The sequence below is a fragment of the Salvia miltiorrhiza genome, chromosome 7, assembly GCF_028751815.1.
Source record: "Salvia miltiorrhiza cultivar Shanhuang (shh) chromosome 7, IMPLAD_Smil_shh, whole genome shotgun sequence".
Lineage (NCBI taxonomy): Eukaryota > Viridiplantae > Streptophyta > Magnoliopsida > Lamiales > Lamiaceae > Salvia > Salvia miltiorrhiza.
Window position 1 is genome coordinate 42,750,172 of NC_080393.1, and position 26,786 is coordinate 42,776,957.

The window sequence follows — 26,786 nt, forward strand, 5'->3', positions numbered from 1 at the left end:
CAATTTTAATGAATTTTATTTTAAAGTTTTGTGTTTTTTTTTGTTTATATAATAATAATAATAATAAAAAAATTAATTTTGATATAGTATTTATTTTAAATGAAATTATTAATTAAAAAATTGGGGCAAATGTATAATTTGAAAGAAATATATAAATATATTTGAAGAAGTATAAAAAGTAAGTGGAAAGACAATATTTCAAGAATATTTTTTTGGGTTTGAGTTTGAGTATGTGTTTAGTATAAATAAATTGTTGGATCGGGACTGTTTGGCTGATCTGGAAGTATAGGAATGAGAGTAGGTTTGAGAACAAGAATTGGGAGGTGTCCAATCTTGTTAATGAGGTCAAAGGGAGGCTTTGGAGCTGGAACAAAATCTACCATGTGGTCGATTCCAATGTTCCTTTTACCTTGTGGTGCTCTAACGAGTACGCACCACTTGTATGATGTTTTTGGTACTCCTGGTACTGCCCCAGTTTTTTAATAGATTTTTAATTGATAAAAAAAAAAGTATAAATAAATTGTTGGAGATGTCTTATTTAATAAACTAAATTCAAAATATAGATTTTCCAAACGAATTATCTTCCGTTCGCACGTTCTCCTTTATCCAGTTCCGATTTCACAAATTTCACACATTTTACACACATTCTCTCACTCTTTCCCACACCCACCAGCGCTTTCAATGATTCTCTCTATTCCTTCCACAGCGAAGCTGTACGCCTGCTCAACTACACCTAGGGTTTCCGCTTCCCATTCCTCTTCCAGGATCTCTTACTTCGTCAAGTCCGTCGGCTGCGGCGGAGCTCGGAGGCGGACTCGCTCTTCATGTCTTCTCTTCTGTGCGTCGAATCCCTGGGGAACGGCGGAGATGCTCGACGAGAGGAAGAGCTCCTCGAATGCTGCGGCGGCGACGCCGGCGGTCGCCTCCAGCTCCGCCTCTGATCACCATGACGTATCTCCGCCTCGATCATTCCTTGACGCGCGTAGTGAACAAGGTCCTTCTTCATTTAATATATTATTTCAAGTAAAACTCACTCTATATTTTTTTGTCTTTTTTGTGATTTCTTGTTTTTATTGTTGAAACTTTGTCTGCAAGTTTTAATTTTGTTAATAGCGAGTTAGACTTAGTGCGTCAACAATTTGACCGTAGTCCTATTGCGTGATTGGATATATTATAAAAGAGAAATATGTATATTTTGGCATTCGATATGTGTATAATGGTTTTTTGCGTGTTTGTGACTCCAATATCTATCAGAATGTCAATTGATTTTTTTTCTTTCTTCTTTTTGTATTCTGCTTAGTGTATCAGAAGCGCCATGTATTAATTTTTTGTAGCGTGTTTAAGCATGGGAAGAAATACATAATCACTTCTTATTGCCACGCATGCACAAGTTTTTCTACTCCTATAGCATGTGTTGTGTGTTTTGGGGCTTGTACTTCCATATTCCTGATGCTTTTCATAATAACTTGTCTGTTTTTTTCTCTTTAATTTCTGTTTATTATTTTTAAAAATTTGAAGATAATAGGGCTTCGCAACTGAACTATATTTCCGGGTTTAAGTATGGTCATTGCCGTTTGTTGATAATATGGTCATGGCATCTTATATAACAGCGAATCAATCTTAAAAAAGGCACTGTTAGGTTGAACTTATTACATTCAACACATTATGTCCTTTTTTATGAGCTTGTTATAAACCATTTTAAATGTGTACAGTGATGCAATACTTCTATGTTATAAGATGATTCACTGATTTAGTTTCAAAGTCAATAATTTTGTTGACCATAAAATCAATCTGCTTCCTGTACCAATTGTTGCTGAATGCATAACCACTTAAGCGATGTGAAACAAATTATTTGAAAGAGCTGTTATATATTCTCTTTACGCCAAATGGTCATCTAGAGTATGTTTGTTTGCAAAATTATCTGTTTATGTTCAACAAATTGCAAGACTACAACGGAGAGATTTGTGAGAAGGGAGAAATAGAAAATGCAGTCACTTCTGAACTTCAAATGGCCATGCTTTCACGTGCCATTAGCCTGCTGAAGCTTATCTTGCAGTTAGCATGGAGGATCCACCGCTAACCATAGTCCAAGTGTCAGACTTTAGTTTTAAGTAATAAGTATGAGTTAGCAAGATTAGTTGTGAAATAGAGAATTGGGAGAAACAAGGAAACATAGAGGAGAGGTACAATATGAAAGCATTTAACATGGCAAATGCTGGTCCATTTCATTATGTAATCACTCCAACCTCCCGTCTGAACCTGCTAAAGTAAGTTACATTCTGCTCCATCTATGGACATCTGGAAAGGACCATCACTAAATTTAAAATTGTCCCAGAAATTTTGCTATATTATGAGAAAGAAATTTGTAGATAGCTTTTGTGTATAACAATTCAATGAAACATGTATAATGATGGTTGTGTTGTCATAAAAGATTTTTGTATTCTTCTGGCCACTTTTGCCTACAGTTGATTGTGTGCCTGGGAATTTATAATTGGAGTATCAAGATTAAAATTAGAATCAACTTTAAACAAGTTTGCTGCAAACTGTTGTCTTGTCTTACTAATTCACAGCTTCCTTATTTAGGATGATATTTGTGTTTGAGGTGATTGTCAAGAATCGTTTGTTGTGACTATCAACTTCTTGTTACAGCTTCCTTATAACTTGTCATTTTTCATTTTTGCAAAATTCATGTGTCTTGTAACTCTTCATATATGTAGCCAGTTTAATAAGCCTAAATCTTAGGATCACAGTACATGCCCAAATTGCTCTGCCGTTCTTATATGAATTTTACATTTCAGACATGCTTTTGGTGATGCAAAAAGAAGCAGAAGCTGGAAGATTGCCAATTAATATAGCTCAGGGGATGACAGAACTGTATCACAATTATCGAGATGCAGTAAAATAATCTTTTCCCGTTTATGGTGCCAGTGTTACTATATATAGTTATCAATTACTGGGGTCTGGGCCCTTAATGGTGAAAATCTATTGGTTATGTCATTCTCGACGTCCCTCATGATTTTGTAATAACATGTGGTTGAAAATTATGGTATTGTTCTATGGCGTTCAAGTTTGACATTTTTCTGGTAATTTAGTGTCTGGGCTAGTTGTAAAAATGATGAAAACCTCACTCCAGTGTCAACAAAACTTGTATATTTTCCTTTTTGCCTTCTGTGATATTTAATGCTGCAACTTCTGGTGTATATAACTGGAGTTGATTTATCTGAACTGTTTGCTCTTGAAGAGTGCAATTGATTTGAACAAAATGTTAAAAGGATATGAAATATAAGAGATGCTTTGCGCATTAAAGATTTCCATCACTTTATTAGGGAAAGACAGCTTCTTTCTTTTTCCATCTTTTTGATCTATGTCAAAACGACGTGACATTTCATAATTGACTGTGTTCTTAGAGTGAATGGAGATGGGATTAGTTTCTGAAAAAATTTTCATGTACCATTTCTTTAACAATCAAATGATTTTGTTATTGACTGCGTTCTTCTATATCATATGAATGTTGAAAATGTTATACTTGAATTCAATTACCTTAGTTCTTTGCATTCTTTGAATATTGTCTGGATAAATCTCTGATTGCATTTTTTTAACATCAGCAAATTCAAGGGGTCCTGAAATTTGAGAAGTGGCTGTCTTCAAGCATATTTATTTCGAAAGTTCCTTAAAGTTATCAATGGTGTGTTTTAAGAAGCTAAGCATGATAATACATAAAAAAAAACTAGGTGCTTTTTGCTCTATATATTTGGATAGCTTGCACTTGGTGATTGCAAGGAAACCTAACTTTTTTTTTTAATGCTATCCTCAATCCTCTGCGACTTCATACAGGCTCTAGCTATTTCCACTTTTGTTATTTTTCATGTTAAGATGCAATACATAACATGCTTACAGTGTAATTATTTTCTCACTCCTTGGGTTGCACTTAGATTTAGGCTGTCTATTGTTTATCCCCTTGAATGACAATGTGGGTCATTAAGTTCTCTTGTTATTCTCTTATGTCTTCTAACATCCTGATCCCTAAGCCGCATGTATCTTTTTTCCCTTTGTGGGATTCTCAAAATTTAGGTTTTGAGAAGTGGACATCCCAAAGCTGATGAGATTGTAATGTCTAATATGGCTATTGCCTTGGACCGTATTTTCTCAGACGTGCAGGTACTTAATCTGCTATTTTTTGTCCTCTAGATTTTTACATATGTGACTTCTCTAACATCAGTCTTCTTATTGAATTGGAAATCTATTTATAGGATCCATTTCAGTTCTCACCATATCACAATGCCATTCGGGAGCCATTTGATTATTACACGTTTGGTCAGGAATATATCCGACCTTTGGTTGAATTTAGGTCAGTCAACTTACACTTTATTATTATCCTAATATACACTCATTCTATGGTTTGCAATTTACATAAAAACTGTGCTTGCTAGACTCTGGCAAATGCCAATCTCAAATCAGTGTATGAGAAATTGTCAACTCGTCTTCTGGGGAATGAATTTAAGATAGTTATATAAAGCTACTGTAGTATTTTCATTGTTCTGCTGCATATTGAACAATAACCATATGGTAAATGTAGGTAGAGTATTACTATTGTAAGTGAAAGATGGCCAGAAAAGTGTGGTAAATAGAGATCTGTAATGGGAAAATTCATATAAGTTTTCTAGTTTGATTTACTGAGACCTGCAATTGCTTATCGTGGTTAAATATATGCTTTTCATAATTTTACTTATTGATAGGACTCCATGTACTTGTTTGTGCAGTAATAACCAGCAACTAAGTCATATTCTAATTCCGATGAATTAGTTCCTAGTCATTCTGCTGTTACATATTTCGAGTAACACAGAATCACATTAGGACACGTTTGCTATGTTCTCAAAATTGTTCTTAGCTTTTGCCAGTTTTTCTGCTAAGGCTTATTTAAAATAACTATGTAGTAATGATCTTGTATGCTCTGCCTCCTGTCTTATCTCAACACTACACTACTAGCTATTAACCAAAGACGGAGCCCAGCCCCTGGCTCGACTCGGCGATTGCCTGGTCAATTTTTTCAGTTACTTATATTTAGGTTTTATTTGTATTATATATACATATATATATATATATATACATCCATATAGTTGTAATTTCACCTGTCCAAACTTGTTCCTAAATACAAAAAAAAAAATTCACCACCATTTTTAAAGTCCTAGATGCGTCCCTGCTATTAACTATATATGTCCGTTAGTGCTAACTGCTAATTATTGAAAGCCCATCCAAGAGAAATATTGTCATTGAGTCATAGTAGATGAAATTTAGTTGCCATTTATTTTTTGTAAAACATTTTCGATAGATACAGAATTATGCATCATCTTTCTCGTGAAATACTTCTGGTTGATGGTCGCTACAGTACGCAGAAGGGAAACTGTATGCTGGCAACTTAATTGTGAAATTATAAATAAGTTCTATTTTTAGAACGAAGTTTTGGCAGTTTAAGCCTTCTACTCTCTCATTTTCTAATGGATTCAGAGTGGCTTGGCAAGTTAATATTTGTTGATGACAATATGTGCTGTGTGGGTGTAACTAAAGAAAATGAAGGGTTATTTGTACCTTTTACCCATTCTCAAAGACAAAAAAAAAAAAAAATACCCACACTAGCTAAAACATATATATAATACCCATTTTAAGACATTTATACCCTTAATGAAAATATGATTAAAAATAATTGAAAATTAAAAAAAGAAAAAATCAAATCTGCCCCTTCCCTCTAGACCGATGTCTCTCTCTCTAGATCTGCCTCCCACTCCTCTGTGCCACGCCTCCACCTCGCCTCGTCTCATCACCGCACTGTGCCTCATTGCAGCCGCGTCTCACCTCGCCTCGCCTAGCCGACTCTATGTCTCTCTCTCTTTTTTGGCAGATCCACCAGCATGACCACATATCTCACTCTCTCCATGCGCTTCCCACTCGCTGCACCGCCGCGCCTCGTCGTCACGCCACGCCTTGCTCTCTCTCACCGCCGTGACCACCTCACTCTCCCTCAATGCGCTTTTGTCTTGCTGCACCGCCATGCCTCGTCGTCACGCCGTGCCTTGCTTTCTCTCTCTCTCTCTTTCTCAGATTTAGGTTGCGTTGCTCGACACGGGATGCTTGAGTGTCGAGCAATAGTTCAAATGCTCGACACTCGAATTGAACTATTGTTTGCTGCTCAACACGCTCGATGCTTGATGTTCGACACTTGATGCTCGACGTTTGATGGAGCGTTTGAGCATTGAGCATCAAGTCAAGTATGTAAGGGTCGAACATTCATTTTGATTCAAATTTTGTGGTGGTGGATTTGTTATTTGTTAGACGTGGGGTGGATTTGTGAATTGGTGGTGGTGGTAGATAGGGATGTAAATGAAACAAATAATTTTGATTCGGTTCGGTATTCGATTCGAATTTTTGATATTCGAATATCAAATTTTATGATTCGAATACGAATACAAATACTTTTTTTGATTCGTTTAGTTATCAAATACTATTCGAGAATCACGATATTCGATTCGATTTGATTCGGTATTCGAAAAATATATATATATATATATATATATATAATAAAATATAAATAATAAAATTTTATTTTTGGAGTTGGATTTTGAAATAGAAGAATATATTTTTAGTATATATTATTGAGTTTTTTAAGTAAATTTTGAAATATTATTTTACATTTTTTTCTCTATTAAAATCGTGGATTGAATATATTCGAATTAAATTAATAATAGGAATTTTTCGAACCGAATATTCGATTTATATTGTGTTACATACATTTTAAAAAAAAAGACAAACGAATATTCGATTCGGTTCGAGTATTCGCGAATAGTATACGAATCGAATACAAATAGCGAAATATGATTCGAAAGGTATTCGAATACCGATTCGAATATGTAATTAATTTTACGAATATGAATCGAATACAATGATATTCGATTCGATTCGTTTACATCCCTAGTGGTAGATTTGCGAAGCACAATTATTGGCGATGATGGGGTGGTGGTCGTTGGCCACTGGCGGTGTCTGGTGGAATGGCTCCTCCTTTTTTTTTTTTTTTTTTTAAATTTCTATCTTATTTTAATGATTTTTATAATTTTAATAAAATAAATGGTGTATAAGGGTAAAAATGTCTTAAATTGGTATTATTTTTATGCTTTGTAAAAGGTGGGTATGTTTTAGTTTTTGTCTTTCAAAAAGGGTATATATCATTTTGCCCCAAAATGAAATACCTCTTTTTTGTTATTTCTTTCCTATTCTACAATGAAATTGTCACTTGTGTCATTTTGACTACAAGAACATGTATAATTATCTGTATTCTGTAGTATTGTAGAACTTCTATAAAATTGTGATAGAACTAAGGTGATATGCTGAAATAACCAACTGGAATTAAACAGAAAACCACCTGAAAAATACAAGGTTCACAGGAGATGCCTGCCTCAGCCAAATTCTTGATCTAAACTTCAACACTAAGTTTTTCCGCTTCCCAAGTGTGTTTTTGGCTTAGTGGTAGAGTGATTAATGCCTAAGGCCAAAGGTCTTGGTTCGAGTCCACCATGGCGCGGTCTTTAAATTTACTTGTTTCATTGTTAATTTATCAAAACAAGAAAGGAACTAGGGCTCTAGATATAAACCTGAATAGCTAAATTGATCGACGAAACAAAAGATTACTCTGAAAATCTATATCTATACTTATTATAAAAGAGCCTTATTTTATAAAATTTGATTTGCCTATTATATCCCTCACACACACACACATATATATATACATACTTAATTTAAGGTCAATTGTGTAATTTAATATATTATACATATAATATATCTATAAATATATTATGGTTTATCCTTTATATTTTAATACTCCCTCCGTCCGCCAAAATTATGTAAAATTGCTTGGGCACGAGATTTAATAAAATTGGTGATGATTTTGATGTAGTGGAGAAAGGGTCCCACCACTTTATGAGATGTGTGGTTGAGATTGAATTTTGAGTGGGTTTTTTGTAAATAAAGAGTGTTAGTAAGGATAAAATATTAAAGAGGATGGTGGGACCATTGCCATAAAAGAAAAGTGACATAATCTTGGCGGACGCCAAATATAGTAATTTTTACATAATCTTGGCGGACGGAGGGAGTATTATTTAAGCAGTAGTATTCATTAGAACTCTTCATCATATAAGTTACAATTTTTTATTATATAATTTTAATAATTTAGAACTAAAAAATACAAAGAATTACAATTTTAATTTTGCTAGAATGATGAAACCTATAAAATAAATATGAAGACAAAATTAGGTGATGTTTAATTAAATAAAATTAGTTCAATAACATTATACTTTTAAATATTAATCAATAATTGGTTCAAAAAATTAAATATTTCTATAAAATGAAATAAAATATAAATTTACACTCATAACAATTTATTCATTAAAATAATTCTTTTTTACGTGCGAACGCACGTCATCTCTGCTAGTAAAATAAATAGACGTATCATATCAGGTAACGCAAACAATTGTGGATTTTGGATGTAGCCCCTTATAAATTTTATTTTACCTTCTGTTAAATAGCTCACTGTCTAATGTTTCTTGTGCTTTGGAGACTTTCTAGTTGCATCTAACATTAATGTACTATATTTCAGAAATTCATTTCTTGGCAACATCTCCATATTCAACGAAATTGAAAAGAAGCTTGAGCAGGTGCACATTTTCATACTTAACTCAATCATGTTTAATGTCTTCATAAGTGCTCTCTGAATCAATGTTAGTCTTATTTGGCAGAAAATGTACATCAACAGAAATCCAATTACTCGTAGCCTAAGTTACCATGCCTCTATGTTGTGTAGCAGTACTTCAAAGTATCAGCATCTAACTGTGTTCTTGTTGCTAATATTTGTAAAACTTTGAGTGGAACTGTTCTATTTTCTTTTGCTGAATAGATGTCTCAATCAATGTAATTTGTGGAGCCCAATGTCATTATTGTTATGCATATAAAGCTTAAACTGGTAGCACTATGGAAGCATGTTATGATATTCTACTTGTTTGTGGCTCTACTCAACCTGAGGACCCTATTTTTGGTTACATTTTCTTGCCACATTCTGTTTCTACTGTTTGAATGTTCATAAAAATGGTTCTTGCCAAGCCAATTATCAGATACCTTCTTAAGAAGCTTCTAATTAACATATTTTTCAAAATTTACAGTTAAACATCCCTGTTGACATTCTCCAATTTGCCTGTGTTTGCTCGGTTGATTGCTCCATTTTAGCACTTGTCTTCTATTTCTGATAAGCACTCCATTTCGCTAAATTCCAGGGTGAGAATGTTATTTTAATGTCCAACCACCAGACGGAAGCTGATCCAGCTGTTATAGCTTTGTTGCTTGAATCCACTAACTCATTCATTGCTGAGAATCTGGTAACTATTATTAAAAAATATTATAATATCTATAATAAACATTTAGAGATAGTAATTTTGCCTATATATTTTAACTATAATGCAGATATATGTGGCTGGAGATAGGGTTATTACAGATCCTTTATGCAAACCCTTTAGTATGGGCAGGTGATAGGTTTACTGCTCTCATTTATTTTGTTTGATTTCGTTGCTAAGTTATTCATTTTCTGAACTTCTAATTAGTCAGGAATCTTCTATGCGTGTATTCCAAAAAACATATGAACGATGATCCTAAGCTCACAGATATGAAGAGAAGAGCAAACACAAAAAGCTTAAAAGAAATGGCGCTGCTTTTGAGGTACATTTGTGTTGTCCTTCCGGTAGTTTGTTACACTCATATATGTAAGAATTGCAGGAAGTTGTCTAGTTTTAAGCATATTTTTACCTTCTTAAAAAGATGTCCAGTAGTTCATCTTTGTATCTGCTCTGGGTATTCTTTTTGGTATTATTGTACAAATTTTCTGGTTTCTATTGGTCATAACTTACTATCTGGTCTATTGGAGGATATGAATCAACTATTGTACTCCTAATGCAACTTCTATGCAATTAATTTTAGGTTTCCTTTGGAAAACCATAGAAACTTTCTTATTACCATGAAATTTTATCTTCATCCCTTTTGATTCTTCCAATTATAAAGTTAAGGAGTAAGAATTTAAAACTTCTTTTCCACAAGAGTGTGGCACAATTGCCTTATTCGGCGTCTAGTAAGAGTAAAAGTATATCACTTTTCTTTTTTAGGACATGACCCCACACTCTATCCTTATAATTCAACCTTACAAACACCCCTTATGTGTAGTAAGAGTAAAAGTATATCACTTTTCTTTTTTAGGACATGACCCCACACTCTATCCTTATAATTCAACGTTACAAACACCCCTTATTTACCAAAAAATCAGCTCATGACCCACACTCAATCCTTATAATTCAACCTTACAAACACCCTCTCTCTTGATGTCTTGGTTTAAAAAAGCCCGAGGTGCAAACTGCCCCGGAGCCTAGTCGCAGAGCTTTAAGCTCACGCGCGGGCTTTTCGTAGGTGAGGCGCACTATCATAATAGATTTCCGGATTTAGAAAGTATTCGGTTACATGTAAAGGGTGATGAAGTTGGCAATCCTATCTTTTATCAATTATCTCAAAAGCTTCTTTGTAATGCTCCTCCTTTCGACCAAAACTCTTAGCAATAGCCTCTTTGGCTCTATGCATAGCTTCATACATGTACCCCATAGCTGGTTCTTATCCCCATCAACCATCCGAAGTACTTTCACAAGAGGACCTACCAACTTAAGAGCATACAACACATTCTTCCAAAATGTGTCTTGCAAAATATAAGTTGTTATCTTCCTCCCCCGCATCCTTTTGCCACTTTGAAGCAATCCACTCTTTCGAAGTGACCATCTTTCTTTAACTGCTCTTTTGCTTGTGATATGTGCGAGAGTGATAAAGGAAGTTGCAAACCTTGTGACCGCCGGTCGATGCAAATTCCTTTGATGAGTGAATCTCTTAATCATGTTCATAAGAGCGACATGGTTATATATATAACCATTCATGAGATGCACTTCCTGATATCTTTCTTAATCTTTGGAAGCTTTCCAATATCCTTCAACATCAAGTCCACACAATGTGCGGCACATGGAGTCCAATAAAGATGTGGTCTTTCGATCATAAGCAATTTCCCTATAAAAAAAGATTGAGATTTAATCATTAAGAAATAATAAATTGAATGTTTAAAATTAAATATGGTTTAAACTTCTTACCCGCCTTAGCATAGTTAGATGCATTCATCACCACTTGCACAACATTTGCCTCTCCAACTTCCTCAACAATGGAATCAAGCATTTGAAACAACGTGATTACATCTTTCACAATTTCAAAAACTTCCACCAATTTGATGAACACAAACGTCCTTGGAGAGTTGACAAGAAAGTTCACAATATCCTTTTGCACCACCGAATCACGCCATCCATCGGATAAAATAGAACAACCCTTTCTTGCTCATTTTTTCTTGGACTCCAACATTTTGGTGTTCGTGGCATCCACTTTCTTCTTAAGAAGAGGAACTCTTAACTCATACATACTTGGTGGAACCAATTCCGGACCATATTGTAGCTATCACTAGTAGCCGAATGGGATGGAATTATATTATCATTAAAGAACCTTGCAATAGCTTCACAAGCTTTGTCCCTACATATTTTGTCACAAGCATCAAAAATTCTTTTCTTTCTTTCTTATCCTTCAATACTTCTTGAGATTGGGAACTAGGTTGCTTAGAGGCAAATAAAACATCTAAGGGACCTTTCATTTTTTATTGAGTTGCCCAATATTTCCATCTCTTCCTCTTTTTCCTCACAATCAACATGTTGAGGCGGCAAGCTTTGAAATTGACTAAGCACTTTCTCATTGGCTTTCTTAAGCTTTCACTTCCTCCTTTACATGCTCGGGACACTTCTTACTATTTCTAAAACCTCCCACTAAGTGTTGTTTCACTCGGTACGATCCTCCACTCAACTTCTTGCCAGGGGAGAAAGAGAAGGGGACGGCTGTGCTGTTTTTGTTTTTAAAAAAGAGTAAAGAGTATACTCTTTAAAATTCAAATAAAATCCTAGATTTCCAAAAATAAAACGTAAACCCTAAATATGCAAAAGGCGTGCGGTTTGAGGCATGCACCTGGCTTAAAAAAAAGCCGAACCCTGTGCCTCGACTAAAGCCCTCACCTAGGTGTGTTTTTTAAAACCCAGCTTGATGTATTAGACAAGTGAGCCATTTTGATACATTTCATGTTGTTACATACATTTTGGTATATTCAGTATGTAGATATTAGTTGGTTAAACCAAATTAGAGATAGGTCTTCTGGTTTCTGATCTCACTTTAAAGCACAAAATGTAGATGGTCAATCCTTGGATTTTGAATCATCACAGGTGAGATTTCTGACTTTGGAATGCCTTGTAAATTGTTATTGGCAACCATTTTCTTGTTCTCATTAGCTACCAGAACAGTACCCATCATCTGCACAGTAGAAAATTATTTTGGGTGTAAGATACTGCATTGTATTTAGAAAACATGTACTGAAGGGGCTTATTTCCGGGTAGCAATGCAAGAGTATGAAACCTTTTACTTAGCTCATAAAGCATATGATCAAAAGTGTCCTTGGCGTGATTTCCTTAATATGACTACCCTCTTTGTGAACTTCTAGTTATACATGTTAGCTTAATCCAATAGCAAGGAGGGCTTTTTCAATGAAATGCCTTATGATATAGGAGGTTTGTTTGAGGCTCATGTGCGCCCATGAGGAGTCTATTTGCATAATATATTATCATTTGAGCATATGATTATTGGTAAGAAAAGCATTGGACAATTACAAATAATCATTGTGTGTTTTAATCTAGAATCACTTTTTTTTTTTATATATGGTGAATAATGAATCAATCCAGTGAGAAGCTAATGGAATCATCCCACACCCATTTGGTCATGTTTATGTCGTATTCTTAAAGGGGGATGGGTTGACTATAGTAGTAGCAGTAGTTCTGGTCACTTGCTTCTGAACATCACAGAATCAATGTTTTATCACAAGAATGAGACTAATGAGCTACATTACTTACACGTGTTCTCCAATTAGCTTATGTTGGTCCCATTGGTGGTGATACTTTTGAAGAAGAAAATTGGATGACCTGTTCCAACTCATCTATTTGGCAACTTAGCTGAATTATGAAAAGAAAAATTCTTCCTTAACACTCATAAATTCCATTTTCCCTACAGTAGAATGAAAATAGTGTAGAATCTTAGTTATAATATGATCTTGTGGGAACATATTCTTCTTTAACTTCAAACTATCAATTTTTTGAAGGGAATTCTTATACTGTCTATGTTTTAGGGCGGGAGCAAAAATAATATGGATAGCCCCAAGTGGTGGAAGGGACCGCCCAGATCCTGTTACGAAAGAATGGTATCCAGTATGTGGTCTTTCCATATTCACATAGTTTGCCTCATATGTTAAAATTAGTGCAGTAACAAAATATGTTAATGATGGATTAAGAAGGTGTTGCATTGGTTTTACCTTGTCGAAATTTGGATCTCATGCATCCATTTTTGCTAATATTTTGCTATTTATCATAACTCAATTTTCTTTAGGCTTTTCCTTTCTATGCCGGTATGTAGTAGTATGAGTTGAAATTGTGCATCGTAATTTGCCCAACTTTTATATATTATTTATTTTTAAGATATGCTGTACCTGATTTTGTGTAGCAAAATTACAAAATTAATTGTTTGAGGATCATGGTGTGGGAAAATTTAAGTCTTTCAAGAGGGGGTACTTGGGCAGGGGGTCATGTGAAAAGACTTATTCTTGAGAAATTTAAGGAAATTATCACTCTGTTTTGAGGTTTGCCCCGGGAAATTTTTGAGCTGTCTATGCATTTTCTGTCTTGCTCCCTTCTGACACTGACTCTCAAGTGGGCCGTTGCTGTGCTCTGGATGTGATGGTGAGGAAGAGTCTTTGCTTGTATTTAATATGGCTAAGGGGTTGGTGGGTGGATAGGGGTTGTATGACAGGGTTCAACTAATGGTAGATGTGCGATTTGAGATTAAGAGATTTGGACCATCCCTCGAAGGCTTCCTTTGATTTCTTATTTCTTAATGCATATGTGATCATTGATTACTAAACATTCATGAGATGTACTCCATCCGTCCCAATTCAATAGGCTACATTTTCTTATTTGGATGTCCCAATTCATTAGGCCGTTTCCTAAAATGGGAAATCAATACATAACAAACACCCTCACTCAACTCATTATTTACACCAAATGCCATTGCGGCCCACAAATAATTATCTCTCATTCTTTCTCCTACTTTTTTGATAAATATACCCTAAAAAAAGTTATTCTCTCTCTCTCTCTCTTATTTTATTATAAATTATTCATTTCTTAACATCCGTGCCCAGACCCTGTCGCCTATTGAATTGGGACGAAGGGAGTATGTGATTCTAGAGTGCCATTATGTGCTGTCACTCGACAATCTTTACCACTAGGAAGTAACTTCTGCTTGATGGTTGTAAAAGATGTTCATAATTCTTGTCTTTTCCTGTCTACTTTTCTTAGTAGCGCTAGTTTGACTACTCATGCTGATATAAGATGGTGCTGCAGGCACCTTTTGATGCATCCTCAGTGGACAACATGAGAAGGCTTGTTGAACATGCTGGAAGTCCTGGTCATATATACCCCTTAGCAATAATGTGCCATGAACTTATGCCGCCTCCATTGGAGGTACTTTTTTTGTAGAAGTTCTTGTAATCTATCAGTAACTCGTCTACAGTAACTCAATTTCCTTTCAGGTGGAGAAAGAGATTGGTGAGCGACGAGAGATATCCTTTCATGGAGTTGGGGTATCAGTTGCGCCGGCAATTGATTATCACAAAATTTATTCAGCTTTGGATGATCCTGATGAGGTTACTTCTTTAACTATTTTGGCTGTCACATTTGAGTCGAAGATCTGCATGAACTAGAGGTGTTAACAAAAATACATTTGATGCCAAATCAAGAACAAAACCAACGTATTTCTCCAAAAAACAACAAAAACCAATGTAGCAAACAATTTGAAAAATAAGAATATTAGTCTAAATATTTATTGCGGATCAGTTCAACAGGCTGTATTTATTTATTTATTTTTATTTTTTGTGTAAATCAATTTAATATAGCCCATGGCCATGACTGAAAATGATAATTGTAGTTCAAATAGAAAATTATGAGAATCCTTTTTCCAACATTTCTATTTTTTCACCCTTTCTGGTTTTAGATTAAAGCTTCAGCTTATGGAAAACCTCAAGTGCTGCACAATTTTTACCTAGTTTGTTAAAGTTTTAGCAAAAAAATACAAATATGTATAAATTTCTTCAGTTTAGCTTGTATAGGCGCTAACCATGAAAACTCAAACTATTGGAAACAAGTTTTTAGGAGAACATAAATCTACTTTGCATATAGAATCATTGTAGAAGCCAAGAGCCAGAATTCATTAATTAATTATATTAGCTGCGGATTTCATTATGGTAGGAAAATCTTGAACTGTAGTGTGTGGCTTCTGAGTTATTCACTGAACACATGTTCCTGTTTATCCATATATAGTTATCGTAATAAATTTGGGAACAAGTTGGAACCAGCCAGAATGATCTATCTACCGTGACACAAGATATTCTGTTCATCCTACATACTTTAGCTTGATAGCATTTCTAGAACATTGTATGCAATTGTTCGTTTTATCTCACATGTATTCTAGATCTTTTGTTTACCTGGAGTGTATTTCTTATCTATCAAGAAGACATTTTGATGCTCGGAAATATATTTTCCACTTGAGCATTAGAACCAAAAAATATATTCCACGTAATTGACAAAATAAATCAGAATATTCACGTTGTATTTTGACCTTCCACATCAAAATTTCCAGCCCAAAAATATAAGTACAGGTAATATTGGCTATTTTTGTAAAGTTTCAAAGGTCAGACTATTTTGCAACTCGGCCCAAAAGCAGGCCATAAACTCCAATTAAGCCTATTACAATATACCTTGTATTTTCAGATTAGATATCAACATTCTGTGAAACTGACCTATAATTGAAGATTGAAATACAAAATACATATACAGAGTTGTGCTCAGTCTGAAAGCATTTGGATTTCGTATGAGGTGGAAAATTGTGACTTTGTTAAGGAATACAAATTAGAGGGCAAAGGTACCCTAGTTATGGACTACAAGCATTGAAACAAGTCTTAGAAGTCTTTTTATCTTGATATATATACTAAAGCTAAAAAGGCCTGGTCACTGTTAAAAAAAGTTCGACGTCTGGGGTTTAAGTCTACATGTGTAGGTTTTTTATTCACCACTTTTTGCTTATTACATACCTCCCAAGAAATTGATCTTTTTGTGCTTGAGCTCCTTTGCAGGCAAAGTCCATGTACTCGGAGTTGCTATATTCATCTATCTGCCAGCAGTACAGTGTTCTCAAATCTGCAATATATGGCAAACAAGGTCTCAAGGCGTCAACCCCTACGGTCTTTCTTTCACAACCATGGATGTAGTTCACTTTTGAGCCATTTTTTGCTTTTCCAAAGGTATTATTATTATTCAAAGATAATGAAATCTATTCGATGATCGTAGTCATTGCTAATGAAGTTGAGATCATGTGTTGCAGGTGAGAGATGTTTTGACTCGGCCACTGACACCATTGGTCTTAATTGAATCCAAGAAGGCGTTGGCAACTGCATCCCGAGTTGAGGTGGTAAGGAACAATCTATCTCTGCTCTTGTTGTGGTGGTAAGAAATAAAAATTGGGATCAGATATGTCAACAAGTGCCTCACCACTTGAGCTCTGTACAGCAGTTTATACCAATTACGTGTATACACTTTCCCACCATTTTCATATAATCCATTTTTTCATAGAGCTTTAGATTTGTGTAGGGTACGGGCCTAAGAAGACGTTCAAAGTTTATGAAACTGTATTACTTCTGAAAAGTTCTAGATTTTTCTTTTGTTTTTTGGGAATTCTAATAGCCACGTAATTTGCATCTATCATGTCTTCTATCTACCCCCCCCCCCCCCCCCAACTTTTTTTAACATCAAATTCAATTGAGCTCATTACCTTATTATAAGGTCATGTCAGTTTGGTATAGGGATGACAATGGGCCGGATCTCGATAGGATCTTGCTTGGTTCAGATCCAGATCCAAACTTTTTTACATAGATCCAGATCCGGTCTAGATCTATTAGATCTAAAAAAATGGGATCCAGGTCTCTAGATTCATAGGGTCTCGGGTCTAGGACGTCTTTTTCCGACTTGTGTCCAGGAAAGTGATATTTTGTATTAATCAATATTTTTATATGATAAATGTTTACCCATCGTCATATGTTAAGCATGACTGCTCTTTCAAGAGCATGTTTTGTTAATTGGATAATGTGGGATCTTATTCCAGTAATGAGTTATCATTTTTAAAAATAAAAGTCTCCTTGTGAAGATCCCCTCACGTGAAAGACAAATTGTTGGTTCAGTTTTACAGCTTCTCCTTCTCCAGTTCAAGAAAAGTAACACTCCCTCGGTCCAGCAAAGATGATACATTTTTTTTCGGCACGGGATTTAAGAAGTGTTGTAGATTAGTGTTTTAAGTGTGTAAGTATAAAAGTGATAAAGTAGGAGAGAGAATGTAATAAGAGAGTGATTAATTAGTTGTAATTCTATAATTAAAATCCCTTATTTTTTCCATATTTAGAAATGTAGCATTTTCGTTGGGATGGAAGGAGTATTAAAAATAAAGTAAGTTTTTAAACTAATTTTTCATATTTCCCCATCTTTAAATAAAATGAAATAAAATAATTTCATATTTTCCAACGATAATATGTATTGTTTTTACGGTAGCAATAGAAGAAAGAAGCCAAATTTATTTCATTTATATATAACGAGATACACTTATCTTATTACAACACTATAGATAAATGCAGAGGAGTTTAATCATCTGTAAATCACAGGAGCGGAACCTAATTATCAGCAAGTTTTCCGACATATACAACGACGCCTTAAGCCTTTGCATTTGCCATCTTCAAAGCCTTCAGTTGTGCAAATTATCTTGCAGTTGTGATCACGCCAACATTGACCTTTAAAATTTTCACTTGGTGATGTACAAATCCTACCCATGGTTTCCGCTGAAATATCACTTGTTGATGTACAATTACCTAGAGGAGGCCAGAGCTAAAACCACGACCAACAACAGTGTATACAAGTACTTAATCTTCATCGTTGTCAACTTTGTCTGTATTTTTCTTTTAAATTTCGCTTTTTCCTGTGACTATGAGTGACCATATATATTACATTAAAATGGACGAGAGGAAAGAGAATATAATTTGCTTAAATTTTAAGCTGGTATGAATAAGTAACTACATTCCAATACCATTTGGAAATATTTCTATACTGTGATCTTATCCACATACTAACTCTTGTAAAAAGAAATTTAATTATTTTGTCAGAGAAAATTAGAAGGAAAATGTTTGTAACAGAAAGGTTAAATTCTGAGAAAATTGCATTATTGCAGTTTACCTTGCAATTGCTTCTATGAACTAAGCGTTGTGATATACTCCCTCGGTCCCCCAAATAACATCCTAGTAAGGAACGGTACGAATTTTAAGAAAAAATAGTTAAATATATTGATAGTGGAGAAAACGTGTAATAATTAATATTGAAAGTGGTGAAAATATGTTATAATTATTATTGAGAATGATAAAAGTTGAAAAGTAAGAATAAATAAAGTATTTATTTGAGGGACGTTCCAAAAAGAAAATATAGAAGATTATTTGGAGGACGAAGGGAGTATCCAATAAGTAATAATAAAATGGGTATGCATGCATGGAACTAGGAAAGAAGAAAAACAACACTCACGAACTAATAGTGAGACTTGTTAAAAAACAAAAAGAACAAATAGTGAGGTGAGTATAGAAAGTAAAAGTCTTTATATTTTATACTTCCATTCGTCCCCCATAAATATGCATAGTTGATCACGACACAAATTTTAATAAAAAAGTTGCTTGGAGTATTGATTGTGAATAAATGGTCCCACATTGAAGGTATTTGTTAAGTGGTAAATAATGTATCTTACAAGGTTAAAATTGTAAAAATTATGTGTGAGGTATTGTCCAAAAATAGAGTATGCATAAATTTGGAGGCGTATAGGGGCGGATCAAGGGTTTGTTTACAGGGGGGAGTTGAACTTAAAGGTATTCCACGGGGGTCCGGGGGCGATTGTCCCCGAGCCAAATTTTTTTGGACAATTCGTAAAGCTCGTTTTCGTGTCTAAGTATAATCTTAATGGACATAGGTTAGAAATCAGTCACTTAATATAATAAAGGGTTAATTGCACCAAAATACACGAATTTAAGTCACTTTTTCATTTTGTACACTGTTGGGGATGGATCCAACAATTACGGATAAGGTCGTCGGGGTCTTCCGGTACGATGGACACTAGCAACCTGAAACACGAACAACGTTAGAGCCCTTCTTGGAGCACCAGTGGAGGTGTCGATGGAAGGGCCTCCGACGCTCAAGTCAGTAAACAATATTAATAAAAATCGTATTGAAAGTAAATGAAAGAGTAAATCGGGCCGATCTGGTCGACGGAGTTGAAGGTGATTGAGCAATGAGCGAGGGCCGTTGGGTTGTCTCGGTTGATCTGATCACCGAAAAACCTAAGGCTGAGAGCGTGGAGGCAGAATAGTGCGAGTGGGGAGAGAAGGTGGAGAGAACGTGTTGGAGTGCGAATGATTGTCTGTCCCTCTATTGACCTAATTGGTCTTTATTTATACCCTGATGGCCTGACGGCTAGGGTTTTGCTGACACGTCCCCCTCAACCCTAGTTGTTTCGATATTTGTGGGGTCGATATCCCTAATCCATTTTCCGCCTTCTTCCCCAAGTTGCTGCCCTATCTAGGGTTAAGGTCAATGGGCCTTGATAACCTAGAGTACAGGCTGAATTGATTGAAATTAATTCAGTTTTTTGGATTGGGCTTGACGTTTTGGGCCGCGAATATTTTCTCGAATGGGCTATACGAAATTTGCCCACTACAGTTTGTCCCCCACTCTCTAGTTTGATATTTATCAAATAGAGAGTATGATTACTAAATATGACGAATAACAAAATAATCAAATTTTTCATGAAGATATTGCTTATAATCTTTCAAGCGTAAGGCTCTCCGAGCTTATGAAATCGAGCTGATATATTAATTTAGGGACAAGAAGTATCCTGTCGATTTTTCTTATTTCAACATATATTACTAGTGTAATTGTATGCAATTATGTATAGCAATTGAATTAAATGGCACGTAGCTTAATCATTTTGGGCTGACAAAATTCGTGGGCCCAAGTTCGATGTAGGGGGCGTGGCCCATGCAATTAGTTAGGCTTTATTTGGCCCAAAACCCATCCCCTTTAGGAGTTAGGGTTTCACAAAAGAGAAAGGAGGCTGCTGCAGCCCTCGGGGCGCCGCTTTAGAGGCGGGTTCTGAAATGGAGCATCCCTGCGATGCGGCTGCCGGTGGTGGTTGCTCCGACGTCCTGGGAGCCGACGGCAAGGCCCAATAGGTAGGCTAGAGGCGGCGGCGGGCTCTATCGCGGCGGTTTTCAGACCACTCTTGTCCGCCTTGTCGAAGTTCTTTTATTCTCCCAACCTTTTAAAATCCAATTGGGCAGCAACTCCGGATGATGACCGGAGAAGGAGATGGAAGCTCCTGAGATTTCGAATCTGAGACCGTGAGTGGGTGCTGGTGCTTCTGCCGGAGCATTCACTGTTGTTTGGCTGTGCCGTGAATAGGTGCCGCGGTGAGTCGCGGCGAGCCGAGCGAACAATGCTTAGTCGCGCGGTTTGACTGAGCAATGGATCCAGGTGGTGCATAGTCGCGGGGGCTCTGGATCTACCCGATTTCGCCTGCCCGACTCTCGCCGGCTTTTGTTCGGGCGGCGGCGGTCCAGACGAAGACGCCCGCCGGAGTTTTTAAGGGAAGGCGAGGGCAGGATAGGTGATGCATTTTTTCTTTCACGGGGAGATGGATTTGATGCCGCTAGTTCTGGCGGCGATGTCCGACGAAATTTGAAGAAGGCAGCGAGAGTTAGCTTCTCGTTAATTTAGGCAATATTGTAGAAATGTTTGATTTTTTCCTCTCTTTTTGTTGATTTTCCCATTTTCTTGGTCTGAATGGAAATGTAAGATGAACACTTGTGAGATTGGACTAGATTGAATAAAAATTTTCTTATTTTGCTGTCACATACATAGAATTTCTTGTTTTCAGCTTTGATTTTGTGGATAAGCAAAAGTTGGATGAACATGTGTTCTTTATAAGTTTCTAGAGTTGAGATCAGTGTAGATTTGTGGGATGATAGGGTTGACAAGGTCAATACTTGAAAGTTAGAATCTTTGATGCAGCAGGTGGGTGTCTGTGATGCAACACGTTGATGGGGTTGATAGGGGCTATATTATGCCTTGGTTGATGGAGTATGAATTAAATTAGCAGGCAAGGTTGTCAAGGGTGTAAAGGGTGATGCATTTTTACTGCATTGTGTTTACTTTTAGGCCGTCAAGGGCGTAGGGGGTTGATATAGCCTTACTGCATTGCTTTTGCTTTATAATGTTAGAATAATGAAAATAGATAACAGGCGGTCAACATGGGTGACATGGGCGTTAAAGCCTTGGCAAAGCCACAAGAAGATGGTTTGTAAAATTAGAATGAAGCAATAGGTCGATGGGATTGAATTGGCAGTTGAGGGTCTTAGGTGTGGACTTTAATATGATGAAACAAGTAAATAGCTAAGAATTTGGGAAAAACCTAAAGTGCGAATATTTTTTATAAATAAAGGGGAACATGTCTCCTATTTCTCCCACATAAATTTTTTAGCATTTGGAGTTGGAAGCTTGAAGAGGGAGAGTGAAATCTTAGAAAGAGGATTTTTTGGAGGAGATAAAAAGAGGTTGGCTTCTTTTTCACTTTCTTTGAATGTTCTTGGTGTAGTTATTTTAACTTCCAAGCATGGTAGTAGAAATTTTTGTCGTATTTTGCTTTGAGCTTCAGTCGATTCTTCGTTTGTTGTTTCTTGATTTTGATCCAAGCTTGTTGTAAATATTTGCATTTTTACTGTTTGTTGAAGCATGCTAAATTTTTCTAAGTATGAGAACTAGTGCGCCCCTTAGGCGCAATAGGGTTGATAATCATTATGTATGAAAATTTCTAATTCGGGCCCATCGAGGCAGTAGGGGTCATAGCTCTTGCTTATAAATATTATGACTTGACCTTATCAGGGTGATAGGGGAAATGGCCTTTGTAGTTGAGAATTTATGATTTAAGCCCAACGGGGCAATAGGGGTAATAACCCTTTTGCATAAATGATTAAAACTTGGCCCTATGAGGGTGATAGGGGCAATAGCTCTTGCTTATCATAAATATGGACTTGGCCCTTTGGGGTCAATAGAGGCAATAGTTTTCATGAATCATAAACTTAGGAATCGGGCCTAGCAGGGCGATGGGGGTGATACCCTTAGGTGTAAATAAATTAAAACTTGGCCCCATTGGATCAATAGGGACAATAATTTTTATGAATAAAAACTTAGGAATCGGGCCCAACAGGGCGATGGGGGTGATACCCTTATGTGTAAATAAATTAAAACTTGGCCCCATTGGATCAATAGGGACAATAATTTTCATATAAAAACTTAGGAATCGGGCCCAACAGGGGCGATGGGGGCGATACCCTTATGTGTAAATAAATTAAAACTTGGCCCCATTGGATCATTAGGGATAATAATTTTCATATAAAAACTTAGGAATCGGGCCCAACAGGGCGATGAGGGCAATACCCTTAAGCATAATAAATTAGGACTTAGCCTCATGGGGTCAATAGGGGCAATATGATCTACATGCTTAACACATATAACCTAAAATAAGGGCAAATGGATAACATATCCAGCACTTTAAATGTATGATAACAAATGATAAACCCCGATGGGGGTGATTTGGTTGACATAGTTTGAATATGAAAAGTAAAAGGTAAACCCCATTTGGGTGACACGATCAATAATATCACAATATCCACTGTAGTGTAAAGGTCAAGCATGTTCTTACAAAATTAAAGATGATGTTGGGCAATGGAGTCGTACCTGTTTATGTGAGTAAATCGCCATTGCATGAACGTCTTCTTATTATTCTTTACACTACTTGATTGGGTTGGGGCGGTCCTTGTACTCACATGGCCTTCATCCTTGCTACTTTAGGGGCTTTGATTATTATGTCACGTGCACGGGAAGGATCAATCGGGTCGTCAAGTAGGACTCGACGTTTGGTTGATGAGAATGAGGATAACGTGTTAGAAATTCCTACTGGAGTGGAGATCGGGGTCTGGCGAGGTGAATAGGGTGATTCATCTCAAGAGATGGGCTTAGGGATTAATAGTGCTGTCACGATATGGGCAATAGCCCTACATGAAAATTTAGGACTTTGTCACAACGGGGCGATAGGAGTAATAACCATTGCGCACGAAAATTTAAGACTTGGCCCCATCAGGGCAATAGAGGCAATGACCCTTGTGTATGCAAATTTAGGACTTAGGCCCAACAGGGCGATAGGGGAAATAATAACCCTTGTGTATGAAAACTTATGACTTTGCCTCATCACGATGATAGGGAAAATGACCATTATGTATGAAAATTTATTGCTTGGGTCCAACTGGGCGATAAAGGCAATAATAGCCCTTATGAGTGAAAACTTATAACTTGGCCCCATCAGGGCGATAAGGGCAATGACCCTTATGTATGTAAATTTATTACTTGGGTCCAACAGGGTGATAGGGGCAATAATAGCCCTTGTGCATGAAAACTTATGACTTGGCCCCATCAGGGCGATAGGGGCAATGACTCTTATGTATGAAAATTTATTACTTGGGCCCAATAGGGCGATAGGGGCAATAATAGCCCTTGTGCATGAAAACTTATGACATGGCCCCATCAGGGCGATAGGGGCAATGACCCTTATGTATGAAAATTTATTACTCGGGCCCAACAGGACGATAGAGGCAATAATAGCCCTTGTGCATGAAAACTTATGACTTGGCCCCATCAGGGCGATAGGAGCAATGACTCTTATGTATGAAAATTTATTACTTGGGTCCAACAGGGCGATAGGGGCAATAATAGCCCTTGTGCATGAAAACTTATGACTTGGCCCCATTAGAGCGATAGAGGCAATGACCCTTATGTATGAAAATTTAGGACTTGGCCCCATCAGGGCAATAGGGGCAATGACCCTTGTATATGAAAATTTATGATTTGGGTTGGGGCGATAGGGGCAATAACCCTTATATATGAAAATTTAAGAATTGGACCCAACAGGGCGATAAGGGCAATAACCCTTGTACATGAACATTTAGGATTTGGGTCCATCAGGGCGATAGGGGCAATAACCGTTTTGTGTGAAAATTTAAAAATTGGATCCAATTTGGCGATAAGGGCAATAACTCTTGTACATGAACATTTAGGATTTGGGTCCATCAGGGCGATAGGGGCAATATCCCTTATATATGAAAATTTAAGAATTGAACCCAATAGGGCGATAAGGGCAATAACCTTTGTACATGAACATTTAGTATTTGGCTCCATCAGGGCAATAGGGGCAATAGCCCTTATGTATGAAAATTTAAAAATTGGACCCAATTGGGCGATAAGAGCAATAAACTTTGTACATGAACATTTAGGATTTGGGTCCATCAGGGCGATAGGGGTAATAGCCCTTATATATGAAAATTTAAAAATTGGACCCAATTGGGCGATAAGGGCAATAACCTTTGTACATGAACATTTAGGATTTGGGTTCTTCAGGGCGATAGGGGCAATAGCCCTTGTAGATAAAAATTTAGGAATTGGTCCCAACAGGACGATAGGGGTGATAACCCTTGTGCATAAAAAAATTGAAACTTGGTCCCTTTAGGGCGATAGATTCAATGATTTTCATGTATGAAACTTAAGAGTACCGCTTGATACGGGATACTAGGTTGTTGCTCAAATGTAAATTAACAAAATGCTTAATAGGGGCAACTTGATATACTTGCTTAACATATATCAATTAATATAAGGGCAATAGGGATAACATAGCCAATACTTTAAATGTATGATAAGACATGATAAGCCCAGTAGGGGTGATTTGGTTGATATATTTCAAATATGGAAAGTAAAAGCTAAACCCCATTTGGGCGATACGGTCAATAATAATCACAATATCTATTGTTTCTTACCGAGGATGAAGGGTCATCTGGTTGATCTCAATTCCATTGGGTGTAAGCGAGATATCCTCAATATCTATCATGGGGTTAATAGGAACCCGAAATCGATTAGGGCGTTGCGTTTGAATTGGCGGAAACGTTTGGATCTGGGTGAGAGCATTCAGTGGGGCGAGTAGCTCTTGGTTTTGTTTTTCCAACAACAACCGACTCTCCCTTTCTTGGGCCATCTGGTCCATCAGGTCATTGAGTTTGGCGCCTATCTCCACTTGGGCCAACAACTCGGTTTGTGAGGGAGCATCGGTCATGTCGCGTGTGTCGTTTTGAGTACTCATGGTAGAACTCGGTGATTGTTCGTCGGGAATGCTTGATTGCTAGGGCCCCACGGTGGGCGCCAAATTGTTGGTGATGGATCCAACAATTACGGATAAGGACGTCGGGGTCTTCCGGTACGATGGGCACTAGCAACCTGAAACACGAACAACGTTAGAGCCCTTCTTGGAGCACCGGTGGAGGTGTCGATGGAAGGGCCTCCGACGCTCAAGTTAGTAAACAATATTAATAAAAATCGTATTGAAAGCAATTGAAAGTAAATGAAAGAGTAAATTGGGTCGATCTAGTCGACGGAGTTGAAGGCGATTGAGCAATGAGCGAGGGCCGTTGGGTTGTCTCGGTTGATCTGATCACCGAAAAACCTAAGGCTGAGAGCATGGAAGCAGAATAGTGCGAGTGGGGAGAGAAGGTGGAGAGAACGTGTTGGAGTGCGAATGATTGTCTGTCCCTCTATTGACCTAATTGGTCTTTATTTATACCCTGATGGCCTGACCGCTAGGGTTTTGCTGACACGTCCCCCTCAACCCTAGTTGTTTCGATATTTGTGGGGTCGATATCCCTAATCCGTTTTCCGCCTTCTTCCCCAAGTTGCTGCCCTGTCTAGGGTTAAGGTCGATGGGCCTTGATAACCTAGAGTACGGGCTGAATTAATTGAAATTAATTCAGTTTTTTGGATTGGGCTTGACGTTTTGGGCCGCGAATATTTTCTCGAATGGGCTATATGAAATTTGCCCACTACATACACGAACTTTAAAAAATTATATTTTAAATCATGAACTTTGCAACTCGTTCAATTTTTCCATAAATTCAATTTCGGCATCCTGAAATCTGACGTGTCATTTAACATGCCACGCGTATATACAAATGTCTTAGTAAAAACGATGTTGTTTCAACATTGGGTAATTAAACTATATCGAATTGTTGTTAAACGACATCGTTTCGATATTTTTTACTCAAATTAATCTTCTAATTAGGGCATTATACTCAATTTCTCTTTGTTCCTCCCTCTTGCCGTTCATGCACACCCTTACTTATCAGTAGATGCAGATTTATGCATATGAATAGAGGGGTTATGATACGATCATTGCCAGACCATTCAAACAAACACGCAAACGGAAGACTCTCAAGAGATAATGGAAGATCCCAAAATCTCTGAATCTAACCCACGAAATGATATAGATGAACGAATTTGTTTACCTCATTTCTGAGTGTTCGTTTTGTATGTTTTAGC

The 26,786-nt window shown here is 36.7% G+C and overlaps 1 protein-coding gene across 3 annotated transcripts; it reads left to right on the forward strand.

Annotated features, from left to right (window-relative positions):
* The first annotated feature begins 545 nt into the window (after positions 1-545).
* Positions 546-18,337, forward strand: LOC130992741 (glycerol-3-phosphate acyltransferase, chloroplastic). Of its 3 annotated transcripts, none has more exons than XR_009091373.1 (14): positions 546-994; positions 2,799-2,896; positions 4,072-4,158; positions 4,251-4,348; positions 8,642-8,699; positions 9,312-9,413; positions 9,499-9,560; positions 9,640-9,750; positions 13,322-13,400; positions 14,589-14,708; positions 14,777-14,890; positions 16,376-16,543; positions 16,624-16,710; positions 17,951-18,337. XR_009091373.1 is itself a non-coding variant. In XM_057917479.1 (13 exons), the coding sequence occupies exons 1-12, from the start codon at positions 682-684 to the stop codon at positions 16,508-16,510; spliced, it is 1,377 nt and encodes a 458-aa protein (XP_057773462.1). In that variant the 5' UTR covers positions 546-681; the 3' UTR covers positions 16,511-16,543; positions 16,624-17,000. The 3 variants fall into 3 exon arrangements, 1 of the variants encoding a protein (XP_057773462.1); XR_009091374.1 differs by lacking the exon at positions 17,951-18,337 and adding an exon at positions 17,477-17,752; XM_057917479.1 differs by lacking the exon at positions 17,951-18,337 and having other exon boundaries at positions 16,624-17,000.
* The last annotated feature ends 8,449 nt before the right edge of the window (positions 18,338-26,786 follow it).

Excerpts from the sequence above, each read along its gene's own strand:
- LOC130992741 (XM_057917479.1), top strand. The coding sequence starts at position 682 with ATGATTCTCTCTATTCCTTCCACAGCGAAGCTGTACGCCTGCTCAACT. Across the intron at positions 995-2,798 it reads TGACGCGCGTAGTGAACAAG|ACATGCTTTTGGTGATGCAA; the intron begins GTCCTTCTTCAT and ends TTTACATTTCAG. Across the intron at positions 14,891-16,375 it reads CTTTGGATGATCCTGATGAG|GCAAAGTCCATGTACTCGGA; the intron begins GTTACTTCTTTA and ends GCTCCTTTGCAG.